Consider the following 25,050-nt stretch of genomic DNA (forward strand, 5'->3'; position numbering starts at 1 on the left):
TGACATTCTGAATCTGTCAGTTGTACAATCTATCTCTCTTATTTTATTTATATGATCTGACCTTCCGTAGTATGTTGGCGTCCGTAAGATATGGTTAACTTCGTCAGAAAAGATACTGCTTTTGAATTTATCTAAAAAGTTTAGTCTATTAGGTTGAGTCTACCCGAAAGATTGACTATTTCTGTAGATTTATCTTGATTGGACTGTGCAGAGGAATTGCCTATTTGTTTAGAGTTTGGCGATTCTGAAAAATGAAGCCTTTCACTCAGATTGTTGCATACATGTACTTCATTTCCATACATACAATAACTGAATTAACAGGATTCTTTCAATTAAATGGTTTCTTTTTTCTTTATAACCTTCCCTCAATTACCCCCTGGAAAATCAATCTTGCAAAATTTTACACGAACCTTTCTCAAAATCTCTTTTAAGTCTTTGCATTGCGTTCTTTCTTTAGATGCATACGAAGAGGCGCCAAGGAGTATGATAAATGCATTGGAAAGCTGGGGCAAGGTCGGAACCCGCTTAACGCCTTTGAGGCAAGAAGGCAAGCTCTCCTGAATAAAATAAAGAGTTGTCTACCCGAAGAAAAAGGCATTTCCTGTGGAAGAGTCATCAACTGATGATGATAGTTCATTTTTGTTGCATGAACTTCCCCCAGTTCCCAGGAGGAAGAAAATTGAGATCGGCAAGTAAACTGATGCACTCCAGAAATATTCTTAACACTAGAATTCCTGGCTGGGTAAATTAGACCCAGCCAAGAATTCCTTTAAGATTTGCCAGATTTAAAAAACCTCACACTTATTTACAAATGCATAAAATACCATACTTACAAAGTTATCAAAGCTTGGTACTAAATATTTATCTGGAGAAAACTGAATACACCCTACAATGCCTATCATTTTGCAACGTGGTTTCTATATTATGAACGTCACAGTTGAGTGATGCATTGTAGCAATGAAAAGCAACTTATAATCCTCATACACAATATTAATGGATAAAATATATTGCTTACGACATAATGATAGCTTAAGTGCTTGGATTTATTTTTAGGAACTGCAGGTCTTTCAAAAATCCTGGATTTGTTTTTCATGCCAATTGTTGAAGTACCTGAGCAAAGTAATAAAAGAAATAGTATATCAAAAATGCATTGGAATTATTGTATCGAAAGTATATATGAATTCAATGGATGGCCTTCTTATCACATGAGTTTCATAAATGTAACCAAAGGTTGCTTCTGAGGCTATCCAAACATACGCAAAAGTAACTGTAGTCAGTCTACTAAATATGTTGAATGTAAACAGGTTGCTTCTTAGGTTAACTCTGTCTACTCAATAGTTAAGTTTTGAGGTTTTGCACCTGCTAATTCCACAATGACAGGTACCAGGCAACATTGCTCTAATAACTTACCTGCCTTCTCACATTAGCTGTCACTTTCACATACTGAATTCTAGTGCTGTAGTTGGGAAAAAATGTAGGCGGTACTCAGGGGCGCCGACTTATAAAAAATATTGGGGGGGCCATATCCGAGGTCTTGCCCCGGGAAGACGTTGAATTCAAAGTGTTTCGCAGCACCGAAACACTATCATGATTCACACCACCTGATTCAGTCAACCTGCTTCACCTTATAATTATTTGTTTTTGTCATGTTCTCATGAATGTTTATTCAATACTGCGTTACATGAATACAGGGAGCTGTAGACAGCCTTCAAACAAATGACATACACAAAGCACAGTATCATTACATCTCCCTTTTCCATTTACAAATTCAACACAAAGTACCATTTCAACGTTAACATCAGACTTCAAATTTTTTTTCCACAAAAGTAATGCACTTTAACATCACACAATTTACAAATAATTAATCAAATACAAAATTAATATTCAAATAATAATCATGACACTTTTTATTAATCACAGTACCTCTTAGGTTTTCTCACAATCCTGCCTGATCTAGTTTTGTAGTCACTATTAATTACATTGTTACCATTTGTTTTTATAGGGGTTATAGATTGTCTCAAATGGAATGAATTCCTTCGCAAGAACCGATCCTCATGATTTTTTATTATGTAAGACCTTGGTGTTCTATCTTTGGCCACTCCCACACCAGGTAGCCAGACTCTCTTATTTTTAATTACAATATTATCACCTGGCTGAAAGTGTTGCCTGGTTACCGCACCTCTGTCATAATATTGCTTATTTTTGAGCTGGTTGGACCTCAGTTTATTACCTACATCTTTCTGAATCAGTGGCTTTAACAATTTGCTTCTAACAGGCAATTTGGACCTTAGTCTTCGACTCATAAGTAACTGAGCTGGTGATGTACCTAGGCCAGAGAGAGGAGTGTTTCTATATTCCAACAGTGAGAGATGAACATCATCTCCACTTTCATTACATTTTCTTAGCATCATCTTACAGATTTGAACTCCTCTTTCAGCTAGTCCATTTGATTTAGGGTAAAGTGGCGAGCTTGTTCTTAACCCTATTCCCCAATCATTTGCAAACTTTCTGAAGAAAATTGAATTAAAAGGCATATTGTCACAAGTAATTACTCTTGGAATACCATGGGTTGCAAAAAGTGGTTTCAAATTTCTTACAATTGTATCTGCTGTACATGATCCTAGCAACAATAATTCAATCCAGTTTGAAAAATAATCAATTACAACTAGATAAGTCTTCCCAGCAAAATTCATTAAATCCATACCAATCTTTTCAAAAGGAAATTCTGGTATTTCATGACCAATCATTGGCTCTTTTATATTTGCAGATCTAAACTTTTCACAGACACTACACTGTTTCACATATTGTGCTATGTCTCTGTTAATGTTAGGCCAGTACAACACTTGTCTAGCCCTAGCTTTGGTTTTTTCGATTCCCATATGACCCTGATGAAGTAATTCCAGCATGTATCGTCTTAATTTAGTTGGCACTATTAACTTGTTATCAAAGAACAATAATCCATTATCCTCATGAATGTTAGTTCTAATCTTATAATATTGGCTTAGTTCACCATCAAGATCTTGCCTTCTGGAGGGCAAGTCTGTAACTCTGTTCTCTCCCGAAAATGGGAGAAAGGAGATTCGTGAAGCGCCTGCGCGAGAGTTGTCGCCCGCCCCAAGTCTCTAGGGCGCCCCGCCGGAGAAAGGAGACTATTTGTCGCCTGGGAGAGTACTAGTCTCTCGACCCAAGTCCGTAAGCCCCCTCAAGCGCCTTTGGCGCCCCAGACGGGCGCTTCAGTTACGTCCCCCTCAAGAGCCCGACGTATCTCTTTCTCCCATGGAGAAAGTGCGTATCTCGACAGTGTTTTGTTGTATTTTCTCAATATGGCGCGTTTTCTTTCAAACCATAGAATATTATTGCTCGTATATGAGGTGCATTTAAGAGAAGTGGGGCAATTAACACCAGTGAGAAATTGTTGCGGGATATTAATAAACCGTTTGAGGCGAGGGAGGAAGATTTCCGGCCGCATTAGCGGAGAAGGTTGTCCTATCCGTCCTTCGATGGTCCGATTCTCTTCCTGCTGAAAATCCATCACCCTCAACAGCAGACAAAAACACCGCAATCCTATGAAATAACAATTATCTGTAGCTCTGAATTCTTTTCGTGTAAGTAGCGGGGTTTAGAAAGCTAATGCTAATTCAGAGAGCGCAAGAAAAGCACTTTAAATAATGGAAAATAACTTCTAAACAGTTACCTATGAAAAGCAACAGATAGTTAATGAAACACAAGACATGCCCTTATTGTTAAAAGAACTTATTCCACGACAATGTAATAGAGTTTCACCATTTCATTGGTTTCACGAATACGACTGCTCAGCATAACCGTGTGCACACAACATGAGATCGCGAATCGGTTCCGCTGTCAACACATACAGAAGCTATAAATGTACTTCAATAATAAATGAATATCCACAAACTAAGTACTAGCACACACCGTAAATATAAAGTGAGACATAGGCAAATAAAATATAAAAAAACTGGAAATCACTTCCACTCTTTTATTCATCACGAACAACTTACAATCACTAAGCTCGTTATGATAAAAACAACTATTAATTCACTGATTTAAAGCCAGAAATTAGCCCACGAAAGAGGCACAGGTGACTTTTCTGACTATTATTCGTTAATATACTAGAAAAAGAAACTTCACACACAGCTTTGATCTTGATAGCTTGATCGTGAAATGTCAATGTACCTATACGATGAACAACGGAGGTGAACACGCCACTGACAATGTTTACATTGCTGTCAGACATTAATCGATATGGTAATAACACTGCTTACAATTCAATCACGATGGAGCACTGATAATTACAACTCTTAGCCGATATTTTTGTACATTGCAACCACTGGCACTGTGATTATCAGCAGAAGATTTACGGGAGTTGTCACATTGACAATAACACAATTTTGGCACAAAAGATGTTTGCACAAATCTGCAAGCAGCGAGCAAAAGCTGTATTCACATTAGAAATATACTCTTAATTTTCAACTTTGGTGAGGTTGTAATTGATACGAAATGAAGAATTTACATGGTGACAAGCAAAATATACCGGCACTTGGATTTAGCTTAGCAGCCGCTTGCAAGCGAGGAATCACTGCGCGCGGTCAAAAAAGTAGTCCCGACTTTAGTAAGTCATAATGAGGTTATTATGCATTTAGATTAGAAAATATTTGCATGGATGAGTTTGACATAAAATTAAAAACATTTTTAAATTGCACACGGTTAATTTTTCGATAAATCAAGCTCCAATATCAGATTCGCCTTAGAAATTTTTCATACTACCCATCGGAGCGAGTTTTCTCCCATCCGAACGGGAGAAACAGTTCTCTCTACCGAGTTACGGACTTGGGTGGGGAGACAATTTTGGGCGACAACTCTCTCTCCCAAACGAGGCGCCCCAAGTTACCGACTTGCCCTCCTGGGCCAACCAACTTCACAGAAATTCATAACCCTTTTTAAGCTCACATCCACTGCAGTTTCTGCTTTACATTCCATCTTTCTTTTTTCACTCATTTGCAATTGATCACTTACACCAACTACATGTATTAACTCCGCTAAACAAGGTTCTTCATGGACATCGTCTTTACAATATGACCTTGACAGAGGGTCCGCTATGTACATTAACTTGCCTGGTAAATACCTTACATCCAAGTCATATTTCAATAATTTTATTCTCATTCGTTTAAGTCGAGGTGACCCAATTTTAGCTATGTTCATTTTCATTATTGAAACCAAGGGTTTATGATCAGTGTATATTACAACTGGTCTACCATATATATAATAGTGAAATTTTGATGTGGCAAAAATGACACTCAGAAATTCCTTTTCTATCTGTGAGTATGATTTTTGAGTTTCAGTGAGAGCACAGGAAGCAAAACTAACTGGTCGATTTTCACTTAGGAGGCAACACCCTAGCCCATCTTTAGAGGCATCACATTGTATTGCCAGTGGCTTATCTTTAACATCATTACTTAAGATTGGTGCTTTTGTAACAATCGATTTTAAATCATTCAATACTTTTTCATGAACTGGCAGCCAACACCAAATACTCATCTCTTTTAATAACTCTCTTAGGGGAGCTGTTATTGCTGCCATGTTAGGGATAAATTTTCTCATATAACCAAATAATCCCAAAACTCTTTTAAGCTCTAACTTATTCCTTGGCGATTCAATACTCAAGATTGCTTTAATCCTAGTTGGATCCAATTTCATACCATTCTTACAAAAAATGTGACCTAGATACTTTACTTCCCTTACTTTAAATTGAATTTTCTCTGCATTAAACTTAATATTCAATAACCTTGCCCGACTTACTACTTTGGACAATATTACATCATGCTCTTTTTCATCTTTAGCTGCTAATAGCATGTCATCAAAATAAACTATTACTCCTGGAATATCACCAAAGTTCTTTTCATTCAGCCTTTGAAAAAGTTCTGGGGCATTTTTCAAGCCAAATGGAAGCCTTTTAAACTGATAGCAACCAAATGGTGAGCTAAAAGTGCAGAGTTCAGATGCATTTTTATCTAATTTAACTTGATAGAAACCATCTTTTAGATCAAGTACTGTAAATACTGATTTATTTTGTAACTTTGAACTTATATCTTCAAGAGTAGGAATTTGGAAATAGCTCCGCTTTATGCACTTATTAAGATCGTGGGGATCCAAACACAATCGCATTGTTTTATCACCCTTCTCAATTACCACTAAATTGCTCACCCATCCCTGTGGATTTTCTACTTTCTTAATTATATTATCACGTTCAAGCTTTTCCAGCTTATCTTTTAGTCTTTCCCTTAATGCCAATGGCACTCTCCTAGGTGGATTAGCAACAGGGACTGAATTCTCATTTAACACAATGGAACAAGTTTCAGGGAAACATCCTACACCTGAGAACAAATCCTTATTATCATTAACAAACTTATCCCTTCCACAACATTTTACAATATTCACCCATTTTCGGTGAATTAATTCTAGTTCAACGCAGCCACATAAGCCCAATAATGGCTTGGTTTTAGAGTCATTGCCTTCAACAACCACAAAATTTAGTACATAATCTTTTCCACTCTTCAATACCCTACACTTCAAGTCTATCACTCCAAGTGGCTTCACTTTATGACCATTAAATGATTCTAATATTAATGACGTGGGTTTCAATCCCACCTTCATCAAATTACCACTTTCACACTGTTTCAGTATTCTGTAAGGCAGAACATTCACTTGAGCACCTGTGTCTAGTTTAAATTTGACATTAACACCATTCACATTAATAATCTCAGACCAGAAATTTGAATTATCAGTACTCAAACTGCTCACAACACTTTCAATTACAAAATCATTAAGCTCATGTTCAACTTGATCAGACAAGTCAACTGACTTTACTTTATAATTATTATACAATTTTCCACTTTTACATGCAATTGCAAAATGATTTGGCTTTCCGCACTTTTTGCAAATTTTACCAAATGCTCTACATTCTCCTTTTCTATGCTTATAATTGCATTTTTTGCACAAATAGATATCATTTACTACCGTCTTGGGTAAGTACTTATCAGTATCCTTCAATTCTTCCTGTCGCGGTCGCCATCTCGTCCCTTTCCTGATGACTGCTTCCACGGGCTTGGCTCCATGCAGGGTCTCGGCCTGTAATTTCCCCATTTCGGCTGCCTTGCTGACCTCGATGCACTTATCAAGAGATAATTCTGGTATACGCAGAAGTCTCTCTTGTACCGCCAAGTCATGTATTCCGAGAACAATTCTGTCTCTCAGAACACTCTCTGTCTGATTGCCGTAATCACAGGTTTTGACTAACTTTTTCAAGTCGGTGACAAAAAAGTCCAAGGGCTCACCTTCCTGCTGTTTGCGAGTGTTAAACAGGAAACGTTCAACCACCACGTTTTTTCTAGGATTCGCGTATTTTTCGAATTCATTAAGAACTTTATCAAAATCCGACTTATCTTCTTCTACTGGGTCAAACGTATTAAAGAGCTCAACTCCATCCTCACCAATTACATTCAGTAAAATGGCAGTCTTAACTTCCTTCGGTTTCGTTTTCAGTCCAGAAGCTAACATATATATCTCCAAGTTTTGCTTAAACTTCCGGAAATTATCACTTATATTGCCCATTAAGACTAACGGATTTGGTGGTCTCGCTTGTTTCATTCTCGAGAATTTTTCTTTTTCACTTAGCTTTGACCCTGTCTGACTACGTACTAGCAATCACATGGTCCTAACCGAGCACTGCCGACTGCGCCATGTCATGTTCTCATGAATGTTTATTCAATACTGCGTTACATGAATACAGGGAGCTGTAGACAGCCTTCAAACAAATGACATACACAAAGCACAGTATCATGACAGTTTTAACACATTGTTGAATTTATTTTAAAAGGTAACTATCGTCAAACATGGGAAATAAAAATAACCAATATAGTTTTGTGATTTCACAAAGCATAATATAACTTAATTATTTTCTTGAAATATTGAGGGGGCTCCGCCCCCCCAAACGAATCTTTGAGGGGGCTCGGGCCCCCTCAGGCCCCATGGAGTCGGCGCCACTGGCGGTACTCACCAAAAATCACTTATTCTGAAATCCATTGGACAATTTAGGGTGAGTCTATTTTTTACAGATTTAAAAAGATAGTTTAACCGGTACACTTATGACGAGTTTGGATTTTAGGGGGTACGCCATACCGGCCCAACTACAGCACTGCTGAATTCTAATTATACCAATCATCCCCCAAAGATCAGGAATTAATCCCTTGAAGGTATATACTAAGGTTTAGTGGTGTGCACATGAATTTAAGAATGAAATACATGTATACCTACTAAATGCCACCATTGATGACAACACCCAGAATTCTGTTAAAATGATACTGTAAAGCATGCCCCAGTAAAAAGCATTAACAGAATGACTAGTTGTAATGTTTCAATAATCAATGATGACAAAACTTCTACTATAACAGAGATAACCATGATGACATGATGTCATTATTCACCAGCAACCAATCTTATACAGTGGTAACCCTGCAATAGCAACAATTTGAAAGTTAAATGTATAATCTGCTTACAAAACCTATCCAAGAAATGGTAAATTAATCATGCAATATGCATACAGATATGGATGCTTAGGCTTAAATGGAGACCTCAAAGGAAAATGAGAACACCAGGTACAATAAAATACACAATTTATCACGGCCTTGTAAAAACGTCATTTGATTCACACATCATCAACATGCTAAAAAAATTATTATAGCAATAATAAAACATCACACATAATATCAAATAATTATGTACTTGCATCAGAGAAAAAAGCCATAATTACAAATTCTTTCCGAAGGTAATCAATTAACAGTAACTATTTTAATCCATTCCCATCAGCATTTTTCATGTGGGCTTTGGACCACCAAAGGCTGCTTTAAAAGTGATTCTGGTGGCGAATTACCACGCGTCAGTAACTATTCTATTATTTACATATGTGCACTCAAATTGCGCTTCCAGTGACATATTGAGAAATAACTGGATCCACTGTAAAAACTGAAGGGACAGACTCAGCAATTTTCCACAAGAAAGCTGCGATGATCGTGTCATACAGCCAACCTCTCTTAAAATCAAGGAAGACTTTACGAATTGCACTGACTTCCTCCGGTGGTATTAGAAAATCTAAGGACTTCAATTCATACATTTTGACAGAGAATGAACCAACCTTGCAAACTTCCATTGATAGACTGGCAACATCTACAATTGGCTCAGTGAAGCTGCTCACCTCATTAGATAAAAGTGATATTTTTATATCTTTCCTTCGAACATAACCAGGTCTTTTAAATAGATTAACCATGGGCCTTCTCTTCTTAATAGCAGGATGTAACTTCAGCTGAGGGCTGAGTTTGGCATTTGGAGGTACATCATGTGCTGATAATGTCCCCAAAGTGGAATTGCTTTGGTTGCATTCAATGGCACCCTGACACGTCTCCACCAGCACCTTTAATGATTTGCTAATGTAGGGAAGTAATACAGGAGAGCACTGCTGGCTTAAGATTTTCAATTTATCCAGGTGTTGACCAATGGCATGACTGTGTTTTACATTAGTGTGCTCTAATTTGCAATCCTTAGAGGTGGAAACACTCTTAAACAGTTTATCTGGAGGAAAATTTAGGATTGTTTCATGGATAGGTGCAGGAGTAGGTCTATTTCGGACAACAAATGAATGAACCTTATGTACATGTTTACAAAGAGCATAGTTGTTAGGACAAGAGCATGAATATAAGTGGCAACAAAGGTCCTGGCATGAAAACTCATTACACCTTATAAAACACAAGTCAGGGTAGAGACAAATCTGGGATATATTTTCCACCGTGTATATAGTAGATTGGTCATTTTGAGATTTAACATGCCAGACATTTTCATCGGATGTTGAAAAAATTTCATCATCGGAAATTTTCAATCCATCATGTGGTCATTATTATAGGAGTTTTGAAATCCTAATGGAGGCTTCTTACTCATTCTTTTATATGCTAAACCTAAATGGACAGTTTTATGAATGGTAAGAAGCACCTAAATTAAATCACCAAGGCGCCTATTTACTTTTCTGTTCCGATAGTGGCTTTTCAACTTATTATGAAATGATTCAACGAACATATTGGTATCTGTAGCAGCATGAGGAAAATTTCTGTAACACATGGCCCACTTCTCTTTCTTGCTACAATAGTAATCTTTGAAATATTTTGTAAATTCACCAGCTTGATCAGAATATTTGGCTAAGAAAGAGTTTAGCATAGCATTAAATACAGTATCATTTTTTTCCTCAATCAAAGTTTCCAAAACTTCGTTGACTTCCGTAATAAGTTCCTTATTTTTTACTTTTTGGTGTAGATTTTTATGCCAGTTCCTTTTCACATGCCACAAACAAAGTAAATGTTTAGTTTTGTGACCAAATACCCCCCTCACTGCATTACCTAAGGCTTCATCACCATCTGTCATGACAGCATTTACATGCAAATCAGGGGACCTATCCATAATACTTTGCAATTAGTAAGTTAGTGTCTCCTCATCTAAATGGCTTGTGATAAAATGGGCGACAGGGTAGCCAACACCATACTCATCTGGTACAATCAAGTTAAGCAAATGAAATTTGTACTGATTGGTGCCATGAGTAGAGTCTATGCATAGTATTCTACCACAGCCCTCTATCATTTCTTTTAACTGAAGTTTCTGCTGAATACCCAAAACAAAAAGTTCAGAAGCGTGTGGTAAATTATCTAAACCCTTATTGCCTATTATTGTACCTGAGCCCATAGGTTTATAAACCAAGATCGAATCCTTACTTTCATCTTTCATTAAGTGCACAAGTAAATCAACAGCAACTGCATCATCATCACTTAGGTGCTTTTTAGAATTCAAATCATACTTCATTTTGTTTATTTGAGTTGATGTGATGAAATGTTCTTTAAGGGGTAGCATATCGTTTAAACTGGGATCAGCAGGCTGAAAATACTCTTGAATTTTATGTGCTGGCACACTTTGTTCCAGAAGGGAATTTATTTTATACTTTGTTGCATTGTCCCATCGACAAAATTTAACATTTTTAAATTCCAGGTCATGATTGTGAGCATTCACATATTTCACAGACACACCCGATTCACTTTCATTTACCAACATACGTGCTATGCAGTCACTATTAGGCATACGGCCAAATTTCCTTTTTCTATTTGTTTTATTGCTCACTATGCCATTCTTGTGGTGATTGTTAAATTTGCAGATGAAATACATGAACCTTTTACCACGATTCACACGCTCCCCATTTAGTTTGACCAAGGACATGTAATTTAGCTGACATTGACTAGTTTTCCATGCATTAAAATCAAACATATCTTTGAATTCATGATCTTCAATACAAATATCTTCCTGATGTAGATACGCTTTGTAAATGACAGATCAGGATGGAGTGGCTTTGAAATTTAACATTACACCCATCATGAGGACGTACAATATATTGTGACTTTTCGTTACAGGTTTTCTTATGCCTACTATAGTTACACTTGTTAGAATATGACACCAGGCATATTTGGCACACTCTAGGATAGGAAATATTACTATCACTTTTCTCAATCCTCAGACAAGTGGCTTTATGGTGACAAAATGAAGATTTATTGGCATACACTTTATTGCAGTTAGGACACTTTCTTGGATATAAAGTTGAATGAATATCAAGTTTTCCCTCTGATGAGCCACCATTTTGAATTTTTATAGTTATTCTATCAGTAAGAGGATTTTTCAACTTGAAACCAATTTGCCTGCAAAGTCTGGCAGGGAATTCTTTAGTAGTCCCATCTTTGTTGGTGTTACGAACATCAGATATTAAAGGCAATGAGGATGGGCGGCAGAATGCTGAAGATGGAAACATTTTAGGAGAGATTGATTTTTTCTTGATACAAGACTGTTTTTTTGTACAGTTTGCTACTGAAGAAAAAGAAGGCATGAAGGAGTCATTCAAAGAGGACAGAGAAGACCACCGGTTATTTAAGGGAATTTTGAATGATGAGGTACTATGCTTTGGAACTATTTTAGGTTTATTACAGTGATGATTGCCTCTCCTAGTCACGGTGGTAAACTTAAAGCACGAGGGAGTAGAAGATGAAGGACTAAGAGGCGGAGAAGAATATGAAGAAGCATTGGTTCTAGTTACAGAAGGAAGGTGAAGAGGTCTTACAGAAGGCTGAAAACTGGAGACTTGCATTAAATCATTATGAAGGGGCAAGTTACTACAAAGAGCATCAGAGTAAGAAAAAGAAGGTAGAGAAGCATTCATGCCAGCGCCATCAGAAAACGAAGGGGAAGATAAAGGATGGTGGCCAGGAGAGGGAGCAGAGGAAGAGGCAGGGGAGGGTGCTGGGGAAGAGGCAGGAGATGGCGCAGGGGAAGAGGCAGGAGAGGTTGCAGGTGGTAGGCAGGCAAGAGAACGAGGGTAATCCCTCCTCGCTTGGAGGCAAGCACGATAGACATTACATGTGAGCACCCTTAAACCACGCCTACTCAGGTGAAGGCCATCCCTTCCCAAGAAGAACTCAAAGGGATCCTGACTCTGGGCCTCGAACTACCGCCAGTTGTCTATGAAGACCACATTCATCCTGCCAAAATCAAAGTTAGGTATAACAAACAATACAGTTAGGAACACATGTTTAAGAACAGCCCTGACTAAATGTATGAATTACCTCAAAGCCAGTTGCTTCATAAGCATGTTTAATTTGTCAATCTTCAAATTCATCTCCTCTATATACAGGTTTCGCTGTAACGTCCACGATTTGAAGTAATTCACCCTCCTCTTCAACACACTAGAGAGGAAAAGTCGCACCTTTGGATTCCTCAGGCGAATCCTCGTCAACAGTTCCTGCTGGTGCTCTACTACTCTCTCCGGTGTCTCACCTGTACATAGGGTTGTTGTAAAATCTAACAGAATAATCTCAACACGGAAATACACCCAAAGAAAACAAATACCAATGGTAAACTCACCACATATCAAATTATTGGTGCCCAAATGGACAACCGTGTCATTAAAAAATTCTGTGGCCAACAACATTGTTGAATCCACCTGGTGAACTTGCATCCCAGATACGGGTATCACACTGACATCAAATTCACCAAACTCCTGTACTTCAGGAACGGCATACTTCCACTGGGAATCACTAATTACAAGTAATCCAGTTGCAGCCATGGTCAAACTGTCACAGAAAAGTCATAAATTTAATCAGTACTGCACTGAAAGATTGATGAGTGACAATTTAGGCAAAACTTCATAATCACAACTGAAAATATGTGCCGAGAGTATAATTAAATTCATAATAATTATTAACAAACTAATCATACGGTATATCTGCTACTGATATACCTGCGGCAAGTTATTATTAAGCAAATTATAGTCACCGAGAATGAAATTTATCTCCAAAATACACAATACTCACTGAAAGTTCTCACCCAAAACACCAAACAATATGCAATGCTTTTTTAGCTTTAATTTTTAACTTTTTTAATTTTTAGCTCTTTTATTAGGCAACTGTCTATCCCCGTCCTTCTCCCCCCTCTTTCGTTTCCCCGCTGAATTTCTCATTTCTTGAGCTGCCAAAATTCCAGGAGGATTCCGAATCGGCATTGGTCGGGAGAATCTCGGATCAACAATTTCGGGAAGCATACACTCATAGTATTTTTTCAAATTTTCCGCCATAAATTTTCTCCAAAAATCGTCATCCCTTTCGATTCTCTCCACTTTTAAATCACATTTGGTCCATACGGCAAATATACAAAAATCTCGCTAGGTTATGTGCAGCTGGCCCTGAATTTGGAAGAAGTAATTATGCTTCTGGTTAATCTTCATTTTGTCAATCTTCATCCAGAAGTTTACTTTTCCTTTGTTGACTGCCTCTTCTACAGTCATCTCTGCTGCCGATGACGGACACTTTATTTCGACTATCCCACGATCACCAACAATTCCATCGGGAGTAGCTCCAAGGAAAGGAAATTCTTTGTCGACGTAAAGCCCGCATGGTTGAATGCAAATACCTTCCTTTAACTCCAATGCTGTGCGAGCTTTTTCCTCATTTATCCTCCCTGGTGAAAATAAAGTGTGCAGAAAACCGTGCATCAAGTGTGCGCACAGTTCTTTTCACACTTCTTGCACGCTCTTTTCACACTTCTTCACCGAACGCTTTATGCACACTTCTTGCACGCTTTTCATTCACACTTTTTGCACCCTGTTAGCACACTTCTTCACCGAATGCTTTATGCACACTCTGGCACCCTCTTTTCACAGTTAGCATGTTTGATTTTTGTATGCACCCATTCTTCTTATGCATGTTAACATCTTTCCTTCCACAATTAATTTATGAAATGTTCTCTTGGCCATATTTCTTTTTATCTTATGTTGAGGTGCTCAAATAATTTACAAATTAGATGGAATAATGCATGATAATGATACCATTAAGAGCTTTAACACAATGAACATGGTAACGAGTAAACTTTGTGTATATTAATCATATGCATTTGGGCAAAAAGGGATTATTTCTTTTTCGAGTCATTTGATGCCAACCAGTAGTTGTTCATTCTTTGCAAAAAAAAGGTAATAAAGGGAAAAATATAAGCATGTTTCCATGTAAACTTCCATTAAGATAGTGTGATGAACATAATTCGAGGAATTTGATGACAGATTTGGTCGATATTAAGGGCTGACTAATATTATGTCATCCCCCAAACTAAGACAAGAACAGGTATGAAAACCACAACCTCATATGCAGTATAAGTGCTTTACATGAGATTGGCGGCATGGATAACAGCTGCATCAAATGAAATCACAGACGGAGGTATTAAAAAGTAAAACAATTCAAAATTTTCAAACTTATATAATGAACACACGTCAAATTATACCTTTCCAGAATGATTTTGACACAACAGACATTTCTCAAAAGAAAATAAATTTACAAAATTATTAATAATCCTAAAAATAACTGCTACATCCTCTAATCACCGTAACAACCGTACGGTATCCTAGAAATGTAACTTTTGTCATTGAAGTGCATACATATGCACTGCCCAGCAATCATTTTCGGCTTTACAGCCATTAATAAGCCCTCTCCTTTCAAGGACAGTACATGCTTATTGTGCAGAAATATATCATCTACATCATGAAAACCATCCACTTCTAAAACTCTAATGAAAAGCAACACAGACTTCTCATTACTCGACCCAATTTGACAAATTGTCACTATTCTTCCATAAACTCCCTGTGCTAGCCAAACAACAGAGTCATTAGTCTTCTTTGCTCTCCTGTAGCTGCTACTGGTGTAGCGAACACCCCCAAGTATTATTTTGGAGAATGACAGCACTTCAGTTTCGATGACATCAAACTCCATCAAGCAATCCTTCTCCTCCTCATTGAGGCAATAAGGAGAACCTTTCCCCAGTAAAACAGTTCCGTCACTCCTGCAAAAATGTATTAATGACCTGCTGCTCAACCCTTCGCAAAAGTCCATCACATCATCTGAAACATTGTATTTTTTACAGAGAGAAGGTAAGGCCTTAAAAGTGTTGAACTTGGTCACCACTTGTTGGGAAACATTAGCAGGGCTCTTGTGGAGTTGCAATAGCTTTGTATTTTGCCCCTCAAAACAGAATGCATTGTGAGTCCACAATGGGCCCCAATTTGCAACACCATTGCATAAATGGGTCAGGAGGTGGATGTTATACACCATTTCTGTTTTTCCAAAGTACTGTTGAAACAGAAAGACATAGCGTAACAGTAAGTCATGGGCATGGGTCAAATTACTTAATGAAATACTTTTTTGAAGCAGTATGAAAATGGCAGAAGACAGCATAGAGAAATTTTGGATGTATTTTTTGGGGATAACACCTTCAAGGCAAACTGAGCTATAAAAAATGAGCCATGACCTCCACTCGGATGCTTTCCAAAGGCTCATTTCCGTTAGTCCCCGTGGGGTTCTGGTGATGGACGAAGGTGGCTGAATAGATTTTAGCCGACTCTCTATCACTGCAATTTTGTGCTCCACCCCAATATAGTAGTCTTTCCCACATGTCTTCATTAATAACTCAGTGTGATGCTTCACATTTCCTAAAAGGACAGAGTGCATGTAATCCGGCACCATTCCACGTGCTAAATTGAAATAAAGCATGTTGTGCAATGGAGTTGGGCCTTTCACTCCCTTTTCAATGAACTTTTCCTTGCCATCTCGTCTCCTTTCATGTGCGATGGCAGCATCCTTAAGGATGCTGTCATCGCACATGAATGGAGAATGCTGAATTGGCACATATTCAACATTTGGCAACGAGCCGCAGAGTTAACACTGGCACATAGTGGAATTACTGTACCATTCATTTCCATTCCGTTGAGAAACCAAGTTACTCCTGATGTAGAAATCGCATTTGCCTCTTCTACAAAAGGATGGAGAAAAAAATTCATGTTGGTATGCTTCTTATCCACATAAATACCTGCAAGAAGCATGTATTTTAATCGCATGTTAGGAGGTAGTTCATTGATAGTAACGTAAATTGGCAATATCGTCTAATTAGGACAAACTCCTCTTCAGGATAAGAGGGCAAAGACTGTTTCATTTTCTTCAACACTTGAGGAAATATCGGAGATATCTATCTGTAAAAATTAACGGTTGCAATCCTATTTTCCTATTGGAGGAGAAATCGTGAATAACAACACCACAATTTCCACAATAACAAATGTAACCCCGACCATAAATTAGCCAACACTTGAAATTTTCGATACTGCTATTAATAAGCATAACGATAACCTTATTAAAATTTTCAAGAGATACAATAAGCCGCGCAGAAGACGAAAACTTACCATCACCATTACTTTGTATTTAATAGAAAAAATAAAAACAAATTCCTTACACGTGCGTAGGAACCAATATTTCACGAATCCCGCCAATTGCGTACGATTAAATTCGGTATAATGTGCCCCTCCTTCATACGTGACAAGAAATTAACTAGTTTGGCAAGTATTTTTCCTGAAGGACTAAATGAGCTTACCTCGCGATCCTGTGCTGCCCAACGATACCGCATTGATTTCTGTGGAGGCTCTTCCGTATACAGGTACCGTTTATTCTCTTTTCTTGACATTTTGCACTTTAATCACTATTAACGGCGAAAAGTAGAGAACTTAAACATGAGTAATCAGCATTCGCCAAATAACACGAACATACCCGTGAAATAGGTATTTCGAATATCATTTCGTTGCTGTTTTCGCCTATCAATTGTCTTTCCCGCTCTTTCTGAATACCGTGATACCGTATCGCCATTGTTAGTGGCACATGTGCAGTGGTGATCAGATTTGGAATCCGTGAACCGATCAGTTTCAGAATCTGAATAAGTGTAGCAAATATGTGCGCAAACAATGTGTGCAACGAATGGTGGGCGGCCGTGGTATACAACGACGGTAAAGACGAGAATGTGCCTATAACGCACATCAAGAAGTTTGCGCCGACAAATTTGAAGGAATTTAATCCCAAAAAACATACAAAATAAAATCAGTGAAGTGGAGCGACGGGAAAATCTACGATATCTAGGTTTTATTCAGCGTTTGGCAGGTAAGTTGAATATTATTGAAACGATAGCTGTGTTATAAACAGAATGATTATTAGAGGTGGCGTGTTATTTGCATCGATGTGATTATGTACGGTATATTTTGCAATGATTTTGAATATTTATAGAAAACGAAGAGGCACTTATAGTTTCATTGGAGTCGAAGAGGCCCTGTCGACCGAGAACAAGATTCGAAGATCAAGAAGAGACTGATGGCCCAGTCAGCAGCACTGACTCCGACAGGGCTGATATCATCTCCGCTGAAAGGGAGTCGGTAAGTGTAGAATCAATGTCCCGAGTTAGCTGCTAATTCTTAGCATTAATTGAAGTGAAAATGTGGTACTCAATGGTGGATTTTCTCAGTAACGCACGACACGTTTCTCTTTGATGCAGAAAAATGGTCGGGATAGGAGAAGAAGAGAGGCAGATGTGGAGTGGGCCTCATTTAATTTAAATCGGAGGCTGCAAGTAGGCACCATTGGTGACATTTCCCAGCCAGATCCTGGTAGTCCTACGGAGGAGCTAAGGGCGAAATTTTTGATGCTAGAGAGGGAATTGGCAGTAGAAAAGAGGCGTAGGATTTCCGCAGAAGGGCGCTTAAAGGAACAAGCTGCGTTGTCGGAGGTGACGAAGAGGTTGGTCGTGGTGGATGAGAAATTAAGGAACATTTCGGGTGAGTCCAATGCTACGGAATACGATTTTTTTTATACCGATGCAATTCGTGTACCTGTATTTATTTATTTTTCTTATAGACGAAAAATGGAAAAACAACGCCTCCCCTGTGACATCAGATCCCAACTTAGAAGGGGCTGAATCAGGAACGGTGCAGAAAGTTGGGACTGAAAGTTCAACGCAGGGAGTGGCTGACGATAAGATAAGACACTGACTGGGAGTGAAAATTGGTATCTTTGTCTTTTTAGACAAGGGAATACGAATGTTAACATGAATGCATAAACTATTGAATGAGTACATAACATTAATGAATACGTTAACACGTACGACTTAATGTGTGAATGTATGAACGCGAGAATGAATGCCAAAATGCACTGTGTAAGCACCCAACTTGGGCGAATGCATGCAACCGTACATATACTTGTACGTGTTAATGTACTGTGTAACCAGGCCTTTACGAATAATCTGAATTATGCCTATGGTACTTATGATTCTCAGTGAAAACCGGGACAACTGTACACTTTTACCTCACATGAAATAGCAATTTAATCCAATTGAAACTGAAAAAGAATGAGAAATTGGCCATAATAAAGTAACTTCTCCCTTTGAGCTCAAATATTTGCATAGACAAGCCAAATATTTACGGTGCATAGCCAAACACAACAAAAGAATGAAACCACAATTTTTTAAAGCAGAAGTGCCACCATAAACTGTTCTAAAGTAAGACTTACTGCTTTCTTGGCGAACCATGTAGATGAATGTTTCGCAGGATTCCCACCCAGGTCCTGAGGAAGATGGCAGGTTTACCCACTGAAACGTGGCTCCTATAGAACAGCTCACCTGGTGAGAATCACACATTCATCCATGTTGCTCTAAAACTGTAGGAAGTGACTTCAGTCATTATGATGAGTTGTTTATCTAGTATGTTCTAGTACGTGGTGGGAGCAGGGTAAAGTCCTCGCCTGCCAAACAAGAGGTCACGGGTTCGAGTCCCGAAAAGGTAAGTTTCCCTTACCCAGGCCATGGTTGTTTGTGCACTGGCAATTGTTGAAATGTTTATCAGACCCTGAAGTAAAAGGCCAATTTGTGCTGTTTTCGATGGAATGGAATTAAAATAAATGTTTTGCATCTGAACATGAGAAAATAATTGTTTGGTCGTTTTATTGAATTTTGTTAACATTTCTGTAGGTCTCATTAGGGGAAAGAATTTTCTGCCTCCTCTCATCCTGGAAGGCGATGAAGGAATCAAAAAGCACAGCATACTGGTGTGCGGCCATTTTGCGAGGCGTCTTCGGGGAGAAGGCCAAATTGTACCGCGTTCAACCACGAAAAACAAGCCATAATTTAAGACCTTTTCCAAAGGCTTTCCTAGAAGTTGCGAAAGGTAAGAACTGCACGATTCTCCATTATTGGAATGTTGGTACAAGTTTATGGTGGAGTTTCCAGATTATATTTTGATTTTTCAGTACATTACAAGAGTTTTCTGGTGAAAATTCACTATGTTCCACCAACCATGGAGAAGGCTCTTCACAAATTGCCCGGAGTGTTGGCCGACCGAGCAACTGATATGAACGGCAGGAGGGTGAAGAATGAGTGCTAATTTAAAATTTTTAATTTACATTCTAAGTTTGTATAATATTGATTTTTGTTCGCATTGTTCATTGGTATAATATTTCTTAATGTCTATTAGAAAAATATATGTCTACATACATTTCATATCTCTATATTTTTCGTTATTTCTTAAAGCACCTATTTCCTATCAGCATCCTTATTTTTCACTGGCTACATTCTGTCAGTACACTTGTTTTATTTTCAAGTATGATGGTGCATTTTCTATACGAGTGGTCCAAGAAATTGGAATGTGAAGGTATGAATCTTTTCCATATTGAAATTAGTTTTGTGACACCAATTTTCGTCAAATCCAAGGTGAAAATTTGTGTTTTCTCTCTTTCAGTCTGTCAATGGTTATTGATCATTATGCTTTCCTAGCACTTTTGCATGCATTCTCAGTTCCCTCATATTTGTAGCACATTCATTTCAGATATCCTCTGCATGCTTCTACGGTATTCTCGCTTTCCTCAAACTGTTGGCGCACTTTTTTCACATTCTTTTCACGCTATTTGCACTTTAAGTAGTCCCAATTCACGCTTTCCTCACGCTTTTGGGATACTATGCACACTTTCTGCACTCTTTTCTCACTCTCTTTGCACTCTTTTCTCACACTTTTTGCACGCTTTCCTCACATTCTTTTCACACTTTAAGGGCATTACGCACACTTTTTGCAAACTTTCTGCACTCTTTTCTCACACTTTTTGCACGCTTTTCTCATTTCAGTAGTCCCAATTCATGATTTCCTCACACTTCTTGCACACTTTTGAGGTACTATGCACACTCCTTGCACGCTTTTTTCACATTTCTATGAACACTTTTTGAACAATTTCTGCACGGTTTTTGCACACTTTATTTTCACCACGGATAATAAATATAAGTTGTGTAAAAGAAACGCCTCGTTTCGCCGAACTTATATACGTGTATAATGAGATTTAAATAAAACTGTATTCAACTTCGCACGTGGCTTGATTACTTTTTTATTACGATAAAAGTAAAGGTAGCTCAAGATATCTTTTGCGCCCCCCCCTTGAGTTTTTTTTCCGTATCCGCCACTGGAAGGTACTAGTCTCTCTTCTAATTCATACTTATAATGAGGCATTCACGATTGATTCATACAAAGTGAATAAAAGACGCGATTATATAGTGATTCAAATAACCCATTATTCATTGCGAGAAACCAGTGGGTCAACAATCACTCAGGCTACCGGTTTAATCATATCAATATTAGATCAAACGGTTATAAAATGCTGGTAAACTCCTGGGCTTGATGATAAATTACAAATATCAGTACCAAAAAGCGGAGGAATATGCTATTGAAACGGAGATTTAAGGAAAAAAAATTAAAAAATAACTTGCCTGAAAATGCATGTTACATTATTTTTTCCCTTGAAATTTAACTCGAAGCTGACGCAGTAAGTATGTATAATTCAGACAAGAAATTTTAATAATTTTTGATTTCTCCGAGGCTTAGGGGGATACATCTTCTCATCACCCCATAGTTACGCCTCTGCCAAAAAGTTTTAAGTTGAAAATAATTAATTCACTAGCAGGTTAAGAGGTAGCAGTGATATAAAATACTTTAAAATTATAAATACTAAATGATTCTTTAATAATACGGTTTCAGGCAACAATATTATTAAGAAATTTATCAATCATTTAGGAAATGCGACTTTTTTTCCATTATATGCTTTAAGATGGGGCCGAAGAGTGTTTTTGAAAACATTAACAGGTGAAGAGCTATTTCTGATGTCACAACTTCACCAGTTAACTATTAATTCATACAGTGAACGAGATAGAAATATATTCAAATGGAGAACTCCAGATAATATGAAAATTGGAAGGCCAGTTGAAAAATGAGGGTCTCACGTAACGGTGAAAGCGAATTTCGATGAGGGTTAAAAAGCGATTCTCTAACACTCAATGAGGGGGCTGTGCCTCCTTCCGCCTCCAGATTCCTATGGAAAAGGCGCACGGTTTACTATCGCCCCTATGACCGAACACAATATCTCCCGTCGTTGTTGAGATAATAATTAACGAAATAGAGAATTAACTAGGAAGTGGCAAAATTTTAAATATGGTCTCGACACATTGTGACGGCTGCCTGTGCAAACGCTAATGCGCTCGCAGCTTTTCTTTTGTCTTCATTGGATCCCACCCCCGAACGGTGGACGGAAGGAGAGCCCGTGCGGCAGAAGTGAGAGCCTCAAGTAAAAATCCCTCAATCTTTTATCATGAATGCTAAATTGTGGGAGAAATCTGTTATGTGATCATCCACTGTAGGCTGGGTTGCGCAAGTTGTTAATTTACTGTGTTTCATATGGTTTGACAAAGGAGTTTGAATGGATTGGGTTGGGGAAATGTATTCAGCCGAACAAAGGAGCTTCAGCCTGGCATACAAGGGGGTTTCAGCCTAGCTATCCAATGGAGTTTCAGTCTAGCTGGTAGCCAAGGGAGTTTCAGTCTAGTTAGTGGCCAAGGAAGTTTCAGTTTAGTCGGCCAAGGGAGTTTCATTGGAGTAGCTGGAGTTCTTTATTGCACTGCTAGTGCACTGCCATCCCTCTTCCAAACTCCACTGATTTGTTTCAATTTCAATGCAGTTTCAGCAAAGAAGCAAGGCAGTGAGTTTCAAGGTAGTCTCAGCCCAGTTTCAGTCAAGTTGCAAGGGAGAAGTTTTTACCTGAGAGGAGTCGTTCTGAGGAGACGTGAGGGCGAGGATTGCCATAGACATCGAGATATTAATGACAGTGTTGTTTTTTTGTTTAGTGTCCAGCGTTGTTTTTAGTGCCAGAAGTTTAGTTAGTTAAAGTCCAGATTATTACTTTTTTAATCCCAATTCCTTTACCACGTTCCCGATGATGAAAAGGGAGTGCTTTTGTCGCTAGCGCGATCCTCCCAACTTACTACGGGAATTATTTTCTCCAACAGGGGAGTTGCTTCAATAGGGTGGTTTCCTATAATTTTTTTATTGCCTAAATCGAAAGATTATTACTCTTGGAGTACGTATTTCACGCTTTTAGATTTTTAAATGACGGTATCTATTTTTCGCGATTAAATGAGAAGTGAAAAATTTCAAGCGCGCAAAAACGCGATGCTTAAGTATGAATGCCGGGAAATTTTTCCGTACGACGTGTTTCTGGTCCCCGGTGCCGCTCAGTGAGGTGACCTTGAGGCGGGGCTTAGCGTTGATACGACGCAGGCTGCTAGCGGGTAGCTGAGTACCCTGCTGGCTGGTACCGCTTGGCTTAAATAAGGATTATTAATACCTTATCAAACGAAGAAAACTTTCCGACCTTAGCCAGTTTTAATAAGTGATTATTAAGACATGTTTCCCTGAGCTCTGCGCCTCATGCATGCATTGGTAACCTCAGACGATGTATAACTTCTATCTTCTCCTATAGAAACTAGGTCCCTGTGACGTCACGTGGAGTGGCATCACATGGGCGCCAAACTGGCCCTTTTCAAATGAGGATAAAAATGGACCATTGCCATTAGTCTAAACCGGTATTTGTAAAACGAAATAATATGTGTATTATGAATACACTAATGGTGGGTAACGAATCGCAATCAATGCCCTTCGTTTTCTTTGATGAAGGAGACTACCCTATTTACGTGTATAAACTGAAAAGCCATGTAATTCTCCGCGGATTCGTGAAGTGAGATAGGACTAATTTTGCCATAGAGTTCATCTGCAATGGCGTAATCTGCAATGATAAAATTAATGTCAATTAAAAAATGTGAAATGCATGGTCTCCTGTGAAAATATTCGCCAAGACACATTCCTTTCAAACCGTAAAGCATGTCTATTTTATAGAGAATTTAGGTTATATAATACAACACATCATGGGAGACACGATATATAACAATATTAGTAATAAAAATATGATGATATGAGCCATAAACGTGCAATAAAATAGCGTAGGATAATATATTCGTCAATAAAAACGGCATATTCCCACGAGAGAGCAATATATGGTAATGCGGGTTGCAGAACTGCCTATAGATACCAATTTCGCCAAAGTTTCGAGTACTCGACAATTATTTTTTACCACAAGGATTTTTAAGGCCCATATTTTCAATTTACATTTTTTAGAATATTAGTAAGTAAAATAAAGAGAAAAATTACATATTTGTAGTATTTATTTACTCGGCCTCATGGGTTAAAAACTACTGATATTTTGCCAAAAACACCATCCTTTTTTGAAATTTTTAATTTTTTTCAACCGTTTCAAATACTTAGGTTTTGCTATTTTAAATATTTATTACTTGTTATATTATATATTTAGAAAAAATACTTGTATTTTTAATGAAAACGTTAATAAGTATTAAATTGTCTCTGTATTTTGATCCTTGGTACTCATGCATCAATTATTAAAACAATATGCAAATTAAGTAATATAGGACACAATAGTGTATAAATAATTTCGTTATTTTACAACAAAACTCGCACCCGCGTGTCTTCGATTTTGAAATTTTCATAACAAAGAAATAAGGATTTATAATAAAATTTCCTTTAAAATGTCCTTTTATTCATTATTATGGCATTCACAAAGATCCAGATATAAATGTGCAAATTACAGCGGCACATCTTTTTGGCGCTGACGGTAAAATATTTGCAAAGCGGTGAATACAGACAACCACTTGAACGTAATACAGTATCACAAATTAGCGCATGCAAACTTGGCTTCATAAATATCTGCATGATAGCAATGCCCTTGCATGCTTAAAAAACCGGGGCTTTGCATTCCCTGCGATAAAAATATGTACATTGACCACATTTTTTACGTGAAATATTTTGTGCATGATAAAGTCATCTCAATTGATATATCTCTATACGCAAAACCACGCGTATAGTACGACCAATTACCTAAAAGCTGTATTTATACACAGCACGGAAGTTATTAGTTTCGTGCCTGTAAACGGGACAAAGTTACCAGGAAATATATGGCCATTCACCTGAGAAAAAATACCTGACATATATCATTTAAGCATTAACCATGGCTAGCAATGTTTTCAATAGGACATATTATAGTCATTTGAACAAATAATTGCACGGCGATTGTGGTGCAGCCATTCAAACTACAACCCAATACTGATGTGATCATTGAAAGGTGTGTGTGTACATCAACAATTAAACCAGACCAGTCACTCAGTTCAGCACCCTTTTCA

At 37.9% G+C, this 25,050-nt stretch overlaps 2 protein-coding genes and 1 long non-coding RNA gene across 3 annotated transcripts; 1 reads left to right on the forward strand and 2 right to left on the reverse strand.

Annotated features, from left to right (window-relative positions):
* Nucleotides 1–1,820: 1,820 nt before the first annotated feature.
* Nucleotides 1,821–7,074, reverse strand: LOC124172158 (uncharacterized protein K02A2.6-like). Its single transcript, XM_046551575.1, has 2 exons — nt 4,922–7,074; nt 1,821–3,027 (listed from the first exon to the last, which is right to left on the reverse strand). The coding sequence occupies exons 1-2, from the start codon at nt 6,670–6,672 to the stop codon at nt 1,911–1,913; spliced, it is 2,868 nt and encodes a 955-aa protein (XP_046407531.1). The 5' UTR covers nt 6,673–7,074; the 3' UTR covers nt 1,821–1,910.
* A 4,713-nt stretch (nt 7,075–11,787) lies between these two features.
* LOC124172341 lies at nt 11,788–13,335 on the reverse strand. Its single transcript, XM_046551788.1, has 3 exons — nt 13,012–13,335; nt 12,714–12,924; nt 11,788–12,629 (listed from the first exon to the last, which is right to left on the reverse strand). The coding sequence occupies exons 1-3, from the start codon at nt 13,211–13,213 to the stop codon at nt 12,596–12,598; spliced, it is 447 nt and encodes a 148-aa protein (XP_046407744.1). The 5' UTR covers nt 13,214–13,335; the 3' UTR covers nt 11,788–12,595.
* Nucleotides 13,336–17,135: 3,800 nt separating this feature from the next.
* On the forward strand, nt 17,136–18,267 carry LOC124172354. The gene is made up of 3 exons (XR_006868137.1): nt 17,136–17,606; nt 17,730–17,875; nt 17,995–18,267. It is a non-coding gene; the product is annotated as an uncharacterized LOC124172354 (long non-coding RNA).
* The last annotated feature ends 6,783 nt before the right edge of the window (nt 18,268–25,050 follow it).

This window comes from Ischnura elegans (genome assembly GCF_921293095.1).
Source record: "Ischnura elegans chromosome 13 unlocalized genomic scaffold, ioIscEleg1.1 SUPER_13_unloc_1, whole genome shotgun sequence".
Taxonomy (NCBI): Eukaryota; Metazoa; Arthropoda; class Insecta; order Odonata; family Coenagrionidae; genus Ischnura; species Ischnura elegans.

Bases quoted from the DNA above. Each gene is read 5' to 3' on its own strand.
- LOC124172341 (XM_046551788.1), bottom strand. From the start codon at position 13,213: ATGGCTGCAACTGGATTACTTGTAATTAGTGATTCCCAGTGGAAGTAT. The intron at 12,925-13,011 runs GTGAGTTTACCA...CCCTATGTACAG, and splicing joins CACCAATAATTTGATATGTG to GTGAGACACCGGAGAGAGTA. The intron at 12,630-12,713 runs GTAATTCATACA...TGATTTTGGCAG, and splicing joins ATGAAGCAACTGGCTTTGAG to GATGAATGTGGTCTTCATAG.
- LOC124172158 (XM_046551575.1), bottom strand. From the start codon at position 6,672: ATGAAGGTGGGATTGAAACCCACGTCATTAATATTAGAATCATTTAAT. The intron at 3,028-4,921 runs GAGGGCAAGTCG...CTTGCCCTCCAG, and splicing joins TGTGAAGTTGGTTGGCCCAG to AAGGCAAGATCTTGATGGTG.